The sequence below is a fragment of the Ischnura elegans genome, chromosome 7 (genome assembly GCF_921293095.1).
Source record: "Ischnura elegans chromosome 7, ioIscEleg1.1, whole genome shotgun sequence".
Taxonomy (NCBI): domain Eukaryota; kingdom Metazoa; phylum Arthropoda; class Insecta; order Odonata; family Coenagrionidae; genus Ischnura; species Ischnura elegans.
The window spans coordinates 112,724,550-112,743,628 of NC_060252.1; the positions used below are offsets into that span (position 1 = coordinate 112,724,550).

Genomic DNA, 19,079 nt, shown 5'->3' on the forward strand with positions numbered 1-19,079 from the left:
AATAAATAATTCTGATATCTTTCTTTAATCATCTCGATTTTCACAGGTAAGTACATTTACCTGTTACGAGAGCACTCGTTCATAAGACGATTCGTTTCACCCAACTGAACAGCACACGATTTATTTAAAACTCAATCGCAGAGGATAGCTTTTTCTCAGTAATTGCGTAAGGTTTATTTATTTTATTTTAATTTTATTCCCGAACCACCGCTTACAGCTCTTTTCGGCCATTTTATATCGGGGTACTCAAGAAATTTTACAAATCCACGTACGTCTATGTATTGCTGTTAACATGTGAATTATCCTCCCAATGGATTAGGAATATGGTTCATTGTTCACATGGTAAGACTGAAGGTCATCTGGAAATGCCCGCGTCAATCATGAGCAATCGGAATCTGGAGTAATCGGAAGCTCCGATTGGAGGAGCGGCAAACAATTGCTCCGTAAACATCCACTCCATGCCCACCACTATCAGTTACGTTTATTAGGAGGTGACACCTATCATGACGCGGGGTGAGTATACTGATATTTTGTTGTCAACTCGCAGGCATCTAAAAACCACACATTTAATGAAATCGTCTATATATTTAGTAAGTGCTGATACTTTAAAATTCATCGTGGGCTATTGCCAGACAGTATGAAATGCAACTGAATCGATAAATGGGGTGCCAGAGGATAGATAGGTGCCCCTGGGCCAATGGCTTCCGCAACACATGCATCGTGGGAAGACGCCACAATGGAAGTAATTTCGGGGGGTCTGAAGCCCCTTAAAACCCCCCTCCCACCTCCTCGGCTACGTGCCTGGCTAGAGCACTGGGTCCCAACATCAGCCCGAACCACTTAAATGATAACACAATAACACAATATTTGAACATGAGGAACCCAATCATCACTCACAAATTGTGCACGGGAAGCGCTGCAATGAGGGGTGGAACGCTAGTGGTTCCTCATGAAAAATTTTCAGCCGCACTGAGCTCAGTGATCGTGACGCTATGATCACTCAAGGATAGGGTTACGAATGCAGCAGTGCGGAGCATGGCTCTCACTTGTTTTCCATCCTGGACCATTTTCTATTCCGTGGTGACCGAAAGTGAGCGCCTAGTTTTCACGCCCACTAAAATGGCGACAGCTCAGTCCCATGACGTAATGTGTGCTCACTTGTTAGGTGAGCGAAGGTGAGCGCTCAGTGCGGCTGAATGCACACAATGTTTGCCATAGCAACGCTTATGCTGTTAGTATGATCGAATGACAGCACGTCGTCCGTAAAATTTGGAGCTCCGCTCCGCAGTGGAGGAGGCGAGGAAACTTAAATTCCACGTCGCGGTCGTGGGCTAATGTTCTTTGAGCATTTTTTGTAATTTGTCCCGGGTCAAAAGCCACACTCGCGCGGCGCGTCTTCTGCCATGGCGTCCGCATCAAAGGTGATAGACTAAAAAAATCCCGAAAGACCCAGGCAGGCATTTCCTGCGCCCTACTTGTGTGTTGCATTTTTGCGTAACAGTCTGGTGCTAATGAATAGTCGGTGTGCTGTGATGGACTAAGACGATTCCCCACCCAATTGTGCTCTCCCGGAACAGAAAGACGCGTGGTGGACGGGAGGGGGGCGGGGGAGCAGTTTCCCCACATTGTAAGCGCCATTGTTGCGTTTCGATATCTCCCCCTCCCCGCGCACAGGGCAACAATGGCACTAGAAGCCTTCCGCAGCGCGAAGATTCTCGCAGTACCGGCGGCGGGTACCGTTTTCCCACGCAGCAGGGGAGGTGAGCGTGGAAGGCGAGAGATGGCTCTGCCTTCGGCGCTTCCCGCGCTGGGAAATACGGAAGTCGCGCGGGCGGACGAAGGCAGAATCAACGCCTGAATCGGGAGACTACCGCCCCCTGAAATATCATCGCGGCTACCGTTCCAGCGGAGATCTTTCGGAAGGGGAGAGCTTTCAATTTCAAGAAGTGTTTCTCATCAGCCGATCCCTCACACCAATTATTTGGAAACGTATGTTTTCACCTTTTATTGACCGACGCCATAAAAAAATTTTAAGAGCACGAGGTGAAGACAGGCATTTCCAAAAGATTCACCTTAATTACACGTCCATTTCCAAGTGGGAACCCATCATCAAAATACCGCGTAAAAAAAACATCGAAAGATTTCCGGTCGCTTCCTTCAATTTAGCCTCGAACGCCATAACTTTTAATCGGTCAATAATTCAAATTTTCAGTGAAAGTATTCTTTTTCATTTAATGATAATTAGTACCACATAAAGGAAAGTATATTTAACTTTATTTGCAAGCATTTTTATTTATTATTAAATGAGGCATGGAATACATTGGAAATGGTCCATTTAGAATAAATAATTAATTTGCATTTGTGAAAATGGAATAGAAAAACACTCCATGATAAACAAAAGATATCAGAGTGACAGAGCTCAAACGATGGGTTTTCAGGAACCAAAAGAGCTATCATTTTCTGAATCAGTCGGTCATTCCCACCATCCATCGCTTATTCGGTCGCTTTCTATATTTTACAACTGCCATTCAATTGAAATCTGCACGTGCCACACAAGGCCGCGCCTTCTGACTGGCTGAATAACGGTACTAGCGGTTGTTTAAGAAAGAAAATGGAATAGGATTTCCATCCCTGCAGCCATCGCGGAAATGATTGCGTGTAATTGTCATTTTCCGGCATCATTGGAGTGATCACCAGAGCTATTGCTCGGAAGGGCTTTTTTATAATTGTGTAATTCAGCCTTAAGTTACCGCAAGGCAAAGCCTTAAACTCCAAATAATACTGATACACTAATGTTTTCTTAGCACCTTAATAGCGATCTTGTAATTGTCTCTTCCCTTTTTTCCTCTGATGAACAGCCCGAATAAGGGCCCCCGCGCACTGGCAACTTTAATCACCGGCAACTAAACAATTTACTCACCCAAGAGTTGCTCGCTACCGCGCACTGGCGATTAAATAGTTGCCCCTCAGCTCAGTTTACAATGGATCTCGTGAAAGCAAGTTGTGTTGTTGCGCTCATTTTGAGACAGCGAAAAAATAAGCAAAGGAACAAAAGGTTTTGGGTACAGTATTTGTCCTTGAGGACTATCCTCTTTTTAGAGGAATTTACATAAACTATACTGTACGTAAAATTGGTAGAAGAAGTTCATAGAACTTTCGTTTAATCTAAAATGTTGTTGCCTTTAATTCCAATTCATTTGTCAAGTTTTTTAAAAATGATCACAAATTCAATCACCAAAATATAATAGATATCTCAATAAAATTAAATAAATCTGGTTTATATAGGTATCAGGAATGAACTTCAATAGCTTTAATCGTAAATTGGGCACTAGAGAAGCTGTGAAAATGGTGGAGTGGCTATTTAATATGGGACCAGATATCAGGGAAGAGATACATCGATTTAGTTATACATGGAAAGGAGACTAAACTATTGAAAAGAAACTATGTTGGATCGAGAAACACATGAGGAGGAAACTCAAGAAAATAAAATATGACGCGAGCTAGGAAGGATTGGGATGCAGTCGGTAGCGTAAATATGGGGGGTGAGGGGATAATTCCCCCCCAAACCATCAGAGAAAAAAAAGATATTTACAAAATAACCCAGTATTGAAATAAAATAACTTTATCTGCTTAAATATAAATTTTTAGCACCAAAATGATGTTAAATGTATATCGAGGCATGTCATTTTTCAAAAATTTTCCCACCCCATGCCATCTCATCCCTCCCGCCCCCAAAGCATATTCCTAGTTATGTGTCTGGCTGCAGTACAGCATTCTTTGGATTGCCATCACGATTTCAATACTGTGGAATCTTTAGGTATACATATTGTTTTCTTGTTTTTGGTAATCCTCTGTTCAGAATCACTTACTTATCTTTGACATGTAAGTGCGATTCCTCTATTAAATCCATGATAAATTTGAATGACTTTTACATTATTTCCGCCTTAAATTAATTGTAATTTGCTTCGTTCAAACAACTTTCATTTTATTATGCTCACTAGTTTTAAAAAATGTGAAATTTATAAGAACCTGAAAAGAACCTGAACCAGAAAATAAAGAAGAACGTTAGGATTATATTTCAGCATTAAATTTTAAACGAAAAAAAGTGGTTCTATGGAGTAACCCACACCTGTGCAGATTAGCTCCAAATTCGCTGCAGGAACGATTGGCGCCGCCTCAGTCGAACTTAAGACTCGATTTTTAACATGGATTGCCGAATCTTTCCGTAAGGGTATATGACCGTTGGTTGTGAATTTGTGGCTTCCAAATACAATCCAGAGCTTGTTCAATAAATTTAAGTACTGCAAATAATCCCAAAAAGGTAATAGGGCCAGAGCAACATTTGCAGTAAAATTGAGAATTAGGAAGAAAGAACGGGAGGAAAAAAGTAAAAGAAATGGTGGCGTCGAGTGAAGGTGTAATGCACATACCGAAGCGGGAGGATACATCAACCTACCCAATGTGTTTTTTTTTAATAGGAATCCTATTTCAAACAGCAGAAATGATTGAAATAATTGAAGGTGACGACTTGAACGAAGAAAAAGAAATGAATCAAGATCAGAAACGTAGATGGAATGCAAGAAATTCCAAGGCCCAACTTATATAGTCTCTACAATAGAGATCCGTGGTCCACCATGTAATATGCTGTGAAGCAGTGGTAGCTGGATAACCAGAAGGAAGAAGTATAGGAAAGTGAAGAAAAGATTTTCGAAGAATCTCAAGAGTACGAAGAAAATGTAATGAAAGGAATCAAATGAAGGGAAGGTGTAACTATGTTAGTAAAACATTCTGAGGTAGTTGTTTATTTACATAATGCAAGTAAGTGAATTTGTAAATATATGGCTTCCAAATACAATCCAGAGCATGTTCAGTAATTAATATTACCGTAAGTAACCCCAAAACTTAAAAACTATGAGACCTTTGCAAAACGCGTCCAGCAAAACACTTTCCAAGATGCGCTCCGAACAAGGGCCGTCAAGCAACTGAAAAGTTGCCAGTGCGCGGGGTTGGGTAAGCATCCACGCGATCTATTCCTGCCGGCAACAATTTAATCACCCTCAGAATAGGTCCGGACGCAATTATTTAGTTGCGGCAACTAAAAAATCGCCCGTGCGCGGGGCCGCAGTCAATTTCGTGTGTTTCATTTGAACTTCCACAAAGAAACTAAATAGTTGCTTTGAAAAAGTTGCCAGTGCGCGGGGGCCCTAAGGGCCCCCGCGCACTGGCAACTTTTTCAAAGCAACTATTTAGTTGCTTTGTGGAAGTTCAAATGAAACACACGGCATTGACTGTGGCCCCGCGCACGGGCGACTTTTTAGTTGCCGCAACTAAATAATTGCGTCCGGACCTATTCTGAGGGTGATTAAATTGTTGCCGGCAGGAATAGATCGCGTGGATGTTTACCCAACCCCGCGCACTGTCAACTTTTCAGTTGCTTGACGGCACTTGTTCGCAGCGCATCTTAGGAAGTATTTTGCAGAACGCGATTTGCAAAGGTCTCATAGTTTTTAAGTTTTGTGATTATTTACGGTAATTTTAATTACTGAACATGCTCTGCATTTTATTTGGAAGCCTTACATTTACAACTTCACTTACTTCCATTATGTAAATACACAACAGCCTCAGAATAATTTTACTCACATAGTTACACGTTCCCTTCATTCAACACCTTTCATTAAATTTTCTTCATCTTGATTTTCTTTATACTCTTTGAGATTCTTCGAAATTCTTTTCTTCACTTTCCTATTCTTCTCCTTTCTACTTGTCCAACTACAACTGTTTCACAGCACATTATATGGTGGACCACGGATCTCTATTGTAGAGACTATATAATGCTGAGCCTTGGAATTTCTCGCATTCCATCTACGTTTCTGATCTTGATTCATTTCTTTTTCTTCGTTCAAGTCGACACCTTCAATTATTTCAATCATCTCTGTTGTTCGAAATAGGATTTCTATTTAAAAAACCACATTGGGTAGGTTGATTTGTCCTTCCGCTACGGTATATGCGTTACACCTTCACTCGACGCCACCATTTCTTTAATTTTTTCCTTCCGTTCTTTCTTCCCATTTCTCAATTTTACTGCAAATGTGGCTCCGGCCTCATTACCTTTTGGGATTATTTGCGGTAATTGAATTTATTGAACAAGCCCTGGATTGAATTTGGAAGCCATAAATTCACAACCAACGGTCATATACCCTTACGGAAAGACTCGGCAATCCATGTTAAAATTCTCGAGTCTTAAGTTCGACTGAGGCGGCGCCAATCGTTCGAATTTGGAGCTAATCTGCACAGGTGTGGGTTACTCCATAGAACCACTTTTTTTCTTAATTTTTCGTTTAAAATTTAATGCTGAAATATAATCCTAACGTTCTTCTTTATTTTCTGGTTCAGGCTCTTTTCAGGTTCTTATAAATTTCACATTTTTTAAACTAGTGAGCATTATAAAATGAAAGTTGTTTGAGCGAAGCAATTTACAATTAATAAAAGGCGGATATCATGTAAAATTCATTCAAATTTATCATGGATTTAATAGAGGAATCGCACTTACATGTCAAAGATAAGTAAGTGATTCTGAACAGAGGATTACCAAAAACAAGAAAACACTGTGTATCCCCAAAGATTCTACAGTATTGCAATCGTGATTGCAATCCAATGATTGCTGTACTGCAGACAATGACGTTACTAGGAATATGCTTTGGGGGTGGGGGGAGGATGAGATGGCATGGGGTGGGAAAAAATTTTTGAAAAATGACATGCCTCGATATACATTTTACATAATTTTGGCGCTAAAAATTTAAATTTAAGCAGATAAAATTATTATATTTTAATACTAGGTAATTTTTTAAATGTCTTTTTTTTCTGATAGTTTGGGGGGGGATCTATCCCCTCACCCCCCATATTTACGCCACTCACTGCAGCCCAAACCTTCCTAGCTCGCGTCATATTTTATTTTCTTGAGTTTCCTCCTCATGTGTTTCTCGATCCAACATAGTTTCTTTTCAATAGTTTAGTCTCCTTTCCATGTATAACTAAATCGATGTATCTCTTCCCTGATATCTGGTCCCATATTAAATAGCCACTCCATTTTTACAGCTTCTCTATTGCCCAATTTGCGATTAAAGCTATTGAAGATCATTCCTGATACCTATGTAAACCAGATTTATTTAATTTGATTAAGATATCTTTTATATTTAGGTGATTGAATTTGAGATCACTTTTTAGTAACTTGATAATGAATTGGAATTAAAGGCAACAAAATTTTAGATTAAACGAAAGTTCTATGAACTTCTACCAATTTTACATGCAGTATAGTTTATCTAAATTACTCTAAAAAGAGGATAGTCCACAAGGACAAATACTGTACCCAAAACCTTTTGTTCCTTTGCTTATTTTTTCGCTATCTCAAAATGAGCGCAACAACACAACTTGCTTTCACGACATCCATTGTAAACTGAGCTGAGGGGCAACTATTTAATCGCCAGTGCGCGGTGGCGAGCAACTCTTGGGTGAGTAAATTGTTTAGTTGCCGGTGATTAAAGTTGCCAGTGCGCGGGGGCCCTAAGAGTAATTTATTTTTGTACAATGCGTTTCGTTGTTACAACAACATTTTCAAGTTGTTGTAACAACGAAACGCTTTGTGCGAAAATAAAGGTAGTTGAAGTATAGTATTTTCTTACTTAACTAATATTAATAACTTCCACCACGTCGTGCCGCATATCATACAAAATATTCCATGGGAGATATTGTGTCGTAATGGTGCTCCTTCCATAAATGTTGACACCAGTGCTGCCATCTCTTTCCGTTCTCTCTCGCCGCTCTTATACAAACCGTGGGTGTTGAAACTCCGAAATAGAAGAAAGAGAATTTTCGCATCCAATGTTGTCATCATCATGCGCTTTGTTCTCCAGCGAAACCACAGATGTGGTCCATTTCCATGACTTCGGCAATCTTCGTCTTTGATGCTGCTGGAACGTTCGAGTCTTCTATTATTCGACTAAGAAACTGCATTGAATAACACCCATCTTGGATATTTTTGCTTGAAGGTTTCGCAGCTTCTTTGAACTGTTTCTTCCTGGAAATGCAGCGGCCGATTCATTTTCTCGGCCGCTGTGCATTATGAGGGGATCGAAAACCTTTCCAATCACAGCCAAGGTTGTAGCCATCCTCTAAATTGAAATTATATTGCCTTTTAGCTATTTTCATCCTTTCTCGTATCATAAACGGATAATAATCAAACAATAATAATAGCTAATAACGATATTAATAATAGATATAGCGATTTTTCCTTACAATATATTACAAAATGTTGGGCTCATACGGCGGAACTGCTGTGTCCTATTAGATGGCCAATCCAGAGTGTTCTTCTTTGGCGTACAGCGGTCCATAGTGTCCTTTTTTTCTCCTATTCTTCCACATACCTCCTCACCCTGTCCATTGTATCTTCGGCATCCTTCACCATCATCAGATCTAGAAGGCCTCTCTTCTTTTCTAATAACTTTTTCCGATGATCTAAGCTTCTCAACCATAAAATGCCACCGTCCACACGAATTTTTTGAGGTACTGTTTCCTCGGCTCCGGCCTTATGCTATTCGAGAATAATAGCGCTCTCTTCGCCATGAACGCCGCCTTAGCATGTGCCACTCGACGCTTCATGTCTGTCGTTCCATCCGAAGGCAAGGAAATTCTGATGATCGAAGCATTGAACCCCAGGACATCGGGACGGGAAGACCTCGTCTTATATAACGCAGAATTTATGGGTGTCGTGGAAATATTAATAAGAGTTTCGGTCCTGTTTCCGCTTCGTGTGAAAGGCGAACAATGAGGTCGAAATCTTCCTCGTTCATCTTCCGTGAAGAATTATTTCTCACGGCGGGCCAAGTGAAGCGAGACTACGGAGCACAGGCTCATGGCCCGCTAAAAGATATGCACAGGAGGGAAATATGTGGAGGGTTGGCTTCAGAACGAGAGGCCAACAATGGAAAGTCTAAACTCACTCGAACTTCCCCTCCCAATACATTTACGCGGTAGGGCAATAGGCGATGATTTAGAATCAATTGGAACAAATATATGTTTAACCCCACGGGTGACTGTGCCCAGAAACCTTACGCGAACAACAACGTGTGGGGAATCTCAGGTATTCCATTCATAAATTATATGCTGTATTTTAGTATCTCCTGTTATTCAACACCGTGGCTCTTTCTTTAATGATATAATATCTTGTTTTGTATAAGTTATAAATATACTGTAGGCTACATTTAGGTTTTTACATTAATTTTGTGCGAATGGTAGGAATATTTTATATTTTGCTATCGTAAGTGTATATTGACAAACATGCAATGAAGAAACGCGTACAAAAGGTGATTTCATGTAGTATATTTACGTTATTGAAGTTAAAATATAATAAAATTTATTTAATTTAACTTTTATCCCAGCACTCATATAACAAGTTTTTTTTCTTCGCGCCAACAGCTATGCGGGATAACTCAGTTACCCCACCAATAACAATTGAAGTTTAAAAAAATTAATTTAAAAAAAACATTCATCGCCCAAATAAAGACAAAGTGATTGAGATATATTACAAAAATATGAAAAGGATAATTTTTTTTTATATACAACATTATAATAATTTGGGGTAACTGAGTTACGACGGGCAGAACTGAGTTACTCCGCACAGTAACGGAAGGGTTAAGAACGATATAAAAACATGGACGGGGAGAAAAGAGTTGGTCCATTAATTTTTAATGAACAAGGTAAAGGCCAATTTATAGAAAAATTAGCGATGAATCATCCGTAAGGAGTACTTTTCGTGAGATTCCAATACGTCAAAGCGATGTGGAGGCATGAAAAATTAGCGCTGAACCTGGTGGATTTTAGCGCGAAAATTGGCGTATGTTTTTTTTTAGTTTATCATTGTAGATTCGATATCGATCGGGAATGTGTTTCAGGCCTTTTTCTTCGACGAGATTCCGAGGAGGAATTGTGCCGGTGGGGACCAACCCTTTCTAGTGTAGCCTTCCTATATCCGCGTTCGGAATAAGACTGCTAAAATTCCTAAAAGCCGTTGCAGCCCCTAAAAAAATTTCTCCTCCGGCCTAGGCTTGCTGCAATTGAAATTAAATTGAAACCGGGGAAAAATGATCAAATAGAAGACGACAAAATAAACCGCCGTAACGGAACTTTGTACCCAAGACTCCGCGATGGTAGTTGACGACGCCAACCACTACACTACCACACCTCGTGGAGGAGGGGGGGCGCTAAACACTACCCATTCCGAGGAGCATTCGGAATTCCAAATACTATAAAAATATGGCCTTGAAAAAGGCGAAACAAGACACGTGGTATTCCCTTACTAGTATGGCCTAGCGATATATTTCGAGATTTTCCACACTTAGCAATTAACAGAATGACTGCAAAAATTCACGATCGAAAAAAATGATCGCAAACACACAGATACCTCCACACAAACGCTCAACAAACGCCCACCGAATCAAATCCGCTCATCTAGTAGCCCTGGTAGTATGTACTAGCATAGAGTAAGTATTCGCCGTACTCTCCGCCGCCGCCGCGCCGCGGCGCGCCGGCCAGAACCGGAGTCGACCGCACGCTCAAAAAAACGATTTAAAATTCGGGGTTGAAGTTGGTGCAAGGTTTTGCTTTAGATCCACAATGTAGAAGCTTCGTAGAACGACGTGGTATCAGTCACTTGGCGGAAGTCCGGGGTAATATCTACTGTTTCTCTACGTTTATGTAAAAAAAGGGCTGAAAACAGGCTCCGCCATTTTGTTATATATTAATGGTTATTGATGAAACAAAATATTTAAAAACCCTTCAAATGAAATAAAAAGATGAGTCTATTGAGACGGTATAACAGTTTTGTCAGTAAAACTATTCTTGAAACCACTGCATGACGATAAAGTTGGCAATTTTCAGAGAAAATCGAGGGTGGTCGTTTTTCGCTAAATTTGTTCAACTTTGACCTCACATATATTGTCAACGTGAAAACACAGTAATCAAATAATCTGAGAAGTTATGCACAATTTATTTCAGAATATACATGCGAAGTTTCAACTTCCTAGCTCAAAAAATCGTTTTTGAGGTTTTGGCCAGCTTTTTTCGATTCTAGCCCTCTGTGCGCCGGGAAGATAATCGCCAATCTATTGATTGTAGGAGCGCAGCAATTCGCAATGTGATCTGATTTTTCGATCACTAACACAGGACTGCACTTGGCCCGTTTCTCTTCCTCCGATTCTCTCCTTCCGCTCGTACAGAATTGCGCTCGGCACAGAGAGAGTGACCTTGAGACCTCTGACCTCAACACTGTCTGCCCCATCGCGCATACTTTCTCCTCCCCCTCCCCTTCCCTTTCGCGAATGCGCGTCTCAGCCATATTTCCCTTTCGACTGCGTGAGATATCGGGGAATGCTTTCCAATCGCTTCCGGGCGTGACCCACTTCTCAACGTGCACGATTAGACCAATAGAAACCTGCACCCTGTAATTGTGGAACCCTTCGTAATGATAGATCTTGTTCTCATTTGTTTTGGTATTTAAGACACAAGTATCGCCGATATTAATCTAGATTTCCAACTATAAACAAACCTGTGACAAACCGCGGGGAGGTAGAAACGGATTCAGTTTTATACTTTTTTAAAGTTTAGATTTTAACTTATTCCTCCAAAAATATTCGTGTTATAGCATCAGTGTCCACAAATAAGTCACATAGTATTAAATTTCCAACATCTTGAAACTATAAACATTATGTTTTCATGGTTTTTTATGTTTAAATCATATAATGTATTATACAGTATTTTCATTCTCGAACTCCTGATCCATTAAAATATCATTAATATTATGTTGTACGTGTTGACTCGTAGAGGACTATTTTGATGGTTCTTATAGACATCATGCTAATATTTTGATAGTTCCATAATTATATTTATTCCTTATATTGTAAGTTTTGGAGGATTAATCCGAATATGAAGTAGCAATGATGATGTACCCATATAACAAATTCTAAGGTAATTATCCCCGTTAAAAAGTATCTAATTTGTTAAATTCGCAAAGAAATGTAGGGGTTTTCCACCAACAGTTAGAACACGATGCCATTGATATGTCTCTGCCCCTGATTGAATCTGATTATACATTTATCCATTTTTTCCGAGCTTACGAAAATATTATTTCTTTAACTCAAATATGTGATAATACCTGACAAATTACATTCAATATATTCTGCAAATTGAAAAAAATGCAATGAGCAATCAGGTTTCTCATTCGCTCTAAAGAAAAAATTAATTAATGAGTCATTTTTTTTAATCTTAGGTTTCCTACCCTGCTGAACTACGACTGGTCAATGATGCATCTTCGGCAAGGACTCACGGCATTTGTGGTGAGTAGCGCTGCATTCCCGTAATGGTCCTTTCAATGCTTTCACTTCGAATACCACCCCATTTCACGCCTTTTGATGAGGTGAAGTTTATAACACGGTTACGTAATAAGTGTGGGCAGGGTAGGCATGCAGTGAATCAGCGCTGGTTTCCTATTTCAAGACTTCAAGAAGATAAAAAATGCCATTGCAATGATATTTCAGAGGAAGCTCGACCTCTAAGTACATTTGGAACGAGAGCCACTTTAACTGATGGTACTATCCCCAGTAGGCTTTCCAAGAATTTTGTTCGAGGGGGGGGGATACAAAACCAGATGGGCAAGTTTTTAAAAACAGGGCATTAGGTTAAGGTTTTTAACTAATTTTTAACACTTTTCATGATAAAAATCACTTTTCATTTTTCAAAGAATTCTTTTGTAAATCCATGATTATCTATATATTTTTTTCTTTTATGAAGCAAAGTAATTGTGTTTTTATAATTCGGGGGGGGCTGCGAACCCCCCGGAACCCACCCTCGCTACGCCATTGACTCCATGTCCGCTACATTGGCACAGCGTGCGCCATATAAGATGGCTTTAAATGAAAGGTGCAACCACTCTCATTTCTCTAGTTGGATTCGGAAGTCATTTACTTCTAAATTTCATTTTTCCTAATTATTCATTTAAAAAAATACATTTGGTTTCGCCGGGGTTCGAACCCGAAACTTTCGATTTCCAGTCAGGTATGCTACCAGCGAGTATGAGGGCTCAGGGGAGCCCTTCAGGGATACAACGCACCGGGGCCGGGAACCAAGCCAGTGGCTTATACGCCCGATCACCCGGGGGAGGGGCTGGAGAGGAAGAGAACAGGATGGAGGCGCCGCTGCGATAGGAGCCCGACGACGCCTCTGGGAGGATAGGGGCGGAAGGGACGGGACGAGGGAAAAACACCCCAACGCTATGGAAGCGAAGAGGGCCCTACTATTAGCGAAACCATTAATAAGCAATTAATGTGCCAGCGATTTTAGTGGGTTTTCCTATGAGGAAGAAAAATCCATCGATCAAATCGCTAGAAAGGTATGCTACCAGCACGAATATTACAAAACAGGATCCTCAAGTCGGTCTTTAAACATATTGTCACCCTCTGCGCATTTAAATGGGTTTACAGATGTCGCCACTCGCTTTGCTGACGAACAAATCGATCCGAGTTTCAGGAGGAAATAAGACATAATTAGGGGTAATAACCGAAATTTATACACATGATGATGCGATATCCACCGAAATGATATTTGGATTTTTCTCCGGTCATAGAAAAATCTTCCAATTTCGTTGGTAAATTAAGTAATGTTTCGCCAGTAGTGGGCCCCGTCGTCCTCGTGGGTATTCCCTATCCCACTCTTATCCTCACCCTGTAGGCGTCGACGGACTCCTATCGCGGCGGCGCCTCCATCCTTTCCTCCTTCCCATTTCCACCCCTCCCCGGGCGACTGGACGTATCAATTGAATTATTGGGTCCTGGCCCCGGTGTGTTGTATCCATCAAAGGGCCCCCCCCTTGGGCCCTTACTCGCTGATTATGCTATCTATCAAATTGATGGTAAAATAATTCTTGGAGTATAGGTCTAGTACATATGTTGCAAAAAAGTTGTTACCCAACGTTTAAGTTCATTTAAAATTATCATCAGGGCTATGAATGAAAACATGAGAACAATATAAAATAATGACAATGATATACAATATTTTTACATAAATAAATGTTGCGAAAGAGTTTTTTTATTTGCAATAATTTTTTTCTATCAAATTCATAACTTTTACATGCTGTTCCTCGCAATTACAAACATTATGATGCAAAAAAATTGAAAAAAAAAAGAGGATCGCATTGCACTCATCACCGCGTCGCGGACATTTTTGGAAACCGAATAAAATGCGACCGAAGTGGCAACAGAAGTCAGCCTTCTATGGGATGGAATAGGGCCGCCTCTATGCAGTCCCCCTAGATATACCAGTTACACCACCAAGCCATCTCCTTCGAAAGCTTTACTCCGGCTGGATTTTTTCGTAAACGCTTTATTCCGTAAAACCCATCCTTGAAAAAAAGCGGCTAGGTGGTGTCACTTGTATCAACTATATTTTGCCATGGTGTCTTTCATCCTTGGTGAACGTAACTATGCGCCTTGTGCGCGCGTGACTGCTGCGTACATGTTTAGGGGCTTATTTCGTGCACTGCTTTGGAATTGTTTACCGCATTATCTTTGACGTCCCTGTAATTATGAAAGCTGTTGAGATTTAATTTACGAGGAGGAAGAAATATCCAGAGATGCATCGCCATTGGCGCCGACTCCATGGGGCCTGAGGGGGTCCGAGCCCCCTCAAAAATTCGTTGTGGGTACGAGGAAAAAATGTGTCAGGCTTGTCTATTTTCCCCGGAGTGTCCAGATATCTAGATTCGAGTTATCAGGGTTCTAATGTTGATCATATGACTCTTCTAAAATGCTTAAAAAACTTAAAACTCACTACTTATAAAATTTCCCGGGGCAAGATCCCCAGTCGGGCCCCCCCAATATTTTTTGTAAGTCGGCTTTCCTGTGCATCGCCGTATTACTATTTACTAATCCCTTTACTCTATGACGTAACAGCAAATAAACAATGATATCCTACACGGCAGGCAACCTCAATGCACACGGCCATCTCGCTGATTGCATTGCGCTAGCATACTTTAGTGCAGGGATGGTCTGGGTCGACAGGGGCCCTCGGCTGGGGTTTATGAATGCACCCTCCTTACCGGGGGACTCTGAGGTCTTCCCCCAAAAATTTTTAGGAACTTATAAGTCTAGAAATGGGTTTTGACGCTATTCTTGCTCTTAAAAACTAGATAAATGTTAATAATAAAATAGCAATTTCACAAGAAAAAATACTACGATGAGTGAGAATTTCACAGATTATAAAATTTAATAATGTATTATGGTTCTATTATCTCTTGAGTGAATTTGTTCCTTAAAATTGCTCTGAAAACTATAAAACAGCGAAAATAACTGTTTCGATTATCCCTTTCAATAAAGCATTAGGTTCTCTTTTATCTTTTGACACATTGATTTTTTGGCATGAAATTTTTACACTGAGTATGCTGTAAATTAAGCCACTGATGAAAGCGTATAATTTTATGATTGCAAAAAAACTTTGGCTCAATTGATCTGTCTTTCTTTATTACATCATTCATACAATAACAGACATCATTGTGGGGGGCCCTAAGCTTGGGGCCCCCCACAATGATCCGAGTCTTTTCTTATTAAATAATTTATATATGCTTCACAATAGGCATACTATACATAATAGACATCATTGTGGGGGCCTCCTAAGCTTGGGACCCTCAGAGATCGCCAACCAGCCAACCTGGCCAGACTGCCCCTGTTTTGGGTTTAATAATTGGGATTTACAATGTTAAAACAATAAGTTTTTCTTGAACAAAATGTGGCTAACATCATTCCCTTTATATACTATACATCTTCGAAGCTTTAATGGTAAGATAAGCTCTTCAGGAGCTGTGCTGCCAGGGGTTAAAGTGATCAACTCTCAATCCATAGGTCCCACGTTCAAATCCTGGATTGCAGTACTATGAAGTTTTAAATGTCTCAAGTTTCTGTATTCATCAGCTCATGCAGAAAATTATGTATCGAAGGAAATCGGCTGTTTCTTTTTCTATAATTTCTGTTAAAAAGACGTGTATCTCTGGAAAATTCCGGAAATATCCTTTAACTTCAACTCTTTTTCGAATATGTATTAAGGAGGTTTTGAATAAATTCTGAGTGCCTCGAAGAGAAATCAAATAATCAAATGGTCTTTAAGAAATCAAAGGTGCTGATACTTAGATTTTTACAACTTAAAATTAATTCAAGTTCTGCTGATAAATTTTAAGACAGGGCTGATTCTTGTAAAAGATCAATTGCGCGCCAAAATTCAACTGCTTTTGTACATTCCAACTTCCCAAGAATGATTTAATCTTGTCGGTAAAAGGGAATCTCCGAAAGGAGACTTCGTTAGCAAGATAAAATAGGCTGCGTGAATGCTTCAGAATCATAATGGTGTTTACTTGTATGGTTTCAGGCAGTGAAGGACGCATATTGACAGAAGACTTTTGGGCATCATTTTGCTTCCAATTTTTAATGTTCTTATGTACTCCCACAAAAGCAGAATAGTGGGTGACATTATATAGTAGAACAAAAATGCGGCTGCAGAAAGATAGCAAACTTTATGTTATCAATGAAACATTGCCACCCAAACAAAGTTTTCTGCCTCCATACCTACCAACCAATGAAGAAAGGCAAGAGACCTAGAATTTTGTCTGACATATCCCAAAAGTACATAATTTGAAACTTCAGGTGATGGGAAGTTGCCTATATTGTTTCCAGTGTAGTGATTTATGAAATTTAGGTACATTTTGTCCAATATTTTGTAAAGAGAACCAAGTGAAGTCGTAACAATTATTAAACCTATCCCAAATCCCTGTTCTCTGGAGGGGTGGAGGCAACATTGATTTCAATATCCACTTCATCAATATTTCTAGCCAATATTTTTCAGTCACTTTACAACTATCAGCAAGACTTGAACTTGAGACGTAAATTATAAATTTTCTTTGATGCCATAAGTGACAGCAACTGCTCTAATTTTAATGGTGACTGGATGAAACCACCACGCTTTGTTTTATGCATATTTTATCGCTGATATACTATACCTTAACAGATCCCTAGCAGATGCTTCCTCATGCATTTTATCATTGAGACACTGGTAGACAAGCTACAGGCATGACTTATGAGCCCACACAGCAACGAACCTCTCCGAGACATCTCACTATGGTCTCGAATATCGCGTATGTCTCAGAGATGTCTCGGAGATGTAATCGTGAGACATTCAGGAATGTAAAAAAAAGTATTTAAACGCCATCAATGCCTTCCATGTATATTTTTCGATGCAAATCTGCAGTTTTGATTATTAAAATCGTGACATTTAATATGGGTTTCTTATTTTCAAAAGGTCATCCATCACAAAAGTTTTTGCTAAAAATGATCGAGAAAAGTAGGCCATAATTCTATAACTTGCATTTAATAATTTTTTTGCCTAAATTTAAAGCATACAATAGTACAAAGTCTCATGAGACATCTCAGAGACGATTTTTTAGGACATAGTGACATCTCAGAGAAGTGTCAGAGTTGTCTCTGAAGCTCTCAGAATGTCACTGAGATGCAAACATGCGATATTCGAGACGTCTCAGAGACCTATTTCTCTTATGTGGGAGGTGCCTGATGCCGGTGCTCCTGCACAAACCCCTCATAGGGAAGTTCTGAAATTGGTAACAATATTTTGGCTTAGCAAAGCATCTACTATTTACATGATGGAATGAATGAAGTGACATCTAAGGAGTATATCAGCAATTTGCTTAAAAAATAGCTATCTCTTAAGTGTTGAATTTATTCATTCAAGATCCTGTGGCCAGTTGTGGCAGCAGTGGAACATGCTCTCTTCGTAAGGGTGGCAAGGCAAGAGCCACTGGGAATATTTGGTGAGGAAGGATACAATATCCCTGTGCCAAGTGGACCTCCCCTGCAGGAAGAGCGTGAGTCACTCGATGCTAATCATTAAAACCCCCTTATCCTCTCTCCCCAACCAGTATATATAGTAGGTACATATTGTGGAATTATTTTATTGAGTAAGTTCTTTGATTATTGTATTTGATGGCATATAAGACGCTTCCTAAATGATAGTTAAAAAAATCACCTGCACATTACATGCGAATGGTTGGACCTCCATGGGCTAGTAATCAATACTGACTCCATTATATTTACTAATACATATTTATTGTTCAATTAAAGAATTTTGTAGTTTTTAATGTGATTGTTAAGCTCACTGCTATTATGTGAAGTTATTTATCATTTATTTATTTTATTATATATTGCTACATATCGTTTTGCTCCCTCCTGTGACATCGAAGGAGTTGAGAGTAAGATATCGAACGAGTTTGATCATATTTATATTCAAGATCTTACTTTGATTTACACGATTTTATGAGATCTAAAAGGAACTAACTTAATTTGTAGGGGTGCCGTGCCTCTGCGTGGACGTTTTTCTTGTGCAAGCCATACGTATGGCTTGCACAAGAAAAACGTAAATATGTATTAGTAAATATAATGGAGTCAGTATTGATTACTAGCCCATGGAGGTCCAACCATTCGCATGTAATGTGCAGGTGATTTTTTTTACTGAAATGATGGTGCCTTATAAGTATGCTGGTGCATCTTATATACCGTCAAATATGGTATTTATAAACTTTTCCCTTACAGTAAAAATAATGTGAGACTTTGATAAAAACATGTAGCACAGCTTGATCACACTAATGCTAATTGTTTACAGATTGTTAATTATTCTTTTCATTCATAGGCAGCTGTCATTACAGTTGCATTTTTTCCTTAGTTTTAGCTGTGACCCTCAGAATCAAATAAATTATACAACAGAAAACTTCATCATGTAATGGAAACAATTTGTCAAAGTACTTAGAAATAAAACTTGAAAAAGGAGTTATGAGTGATTGCTTTTCATAAACTATTTACAGCTTGAAAATAATCCATCAATCTAATATCTAATAGTAAGAAACTATTCTTAATTCTGGGGTAGTGCTTACAGAGAGGAAATGTATTTCTATCTTTGATGATTTTCAATATTAGAGCAAA

General features: G+C 39.5%; 1 protein-coding gene across 4 annotated transcripts in view; it reads left to right on the forward strand.

Annotated features, from left to right (window-relative positions):
* LOC124162590 overlaps positions 1-19,079 on the forward strand; it is a 153,306-nt gene that overhangs the window by 111,570 nt on the left and 22,657 nt on the right. For all 4 annotated transcript variants that reach the window (XM_046539172.1, XM_046539173.1, XM_046539170.1 and 1 more), the window contains exons 2-3: positions 12,320-12,386; positions 17,836-17,968. In XM_046539172.1, the coding sequence (XP_046395128.1) occupies positions 12,351-12,386; positions 17,836-17,968 (169 nt within the window). In that variant the 5' untranslated portion in view covers positions 12,320-12,350. The remainder of the gene's footprint in view (positions 1-12,319; positions 12,387-17,835; positions 17,969-19,079) is intronic.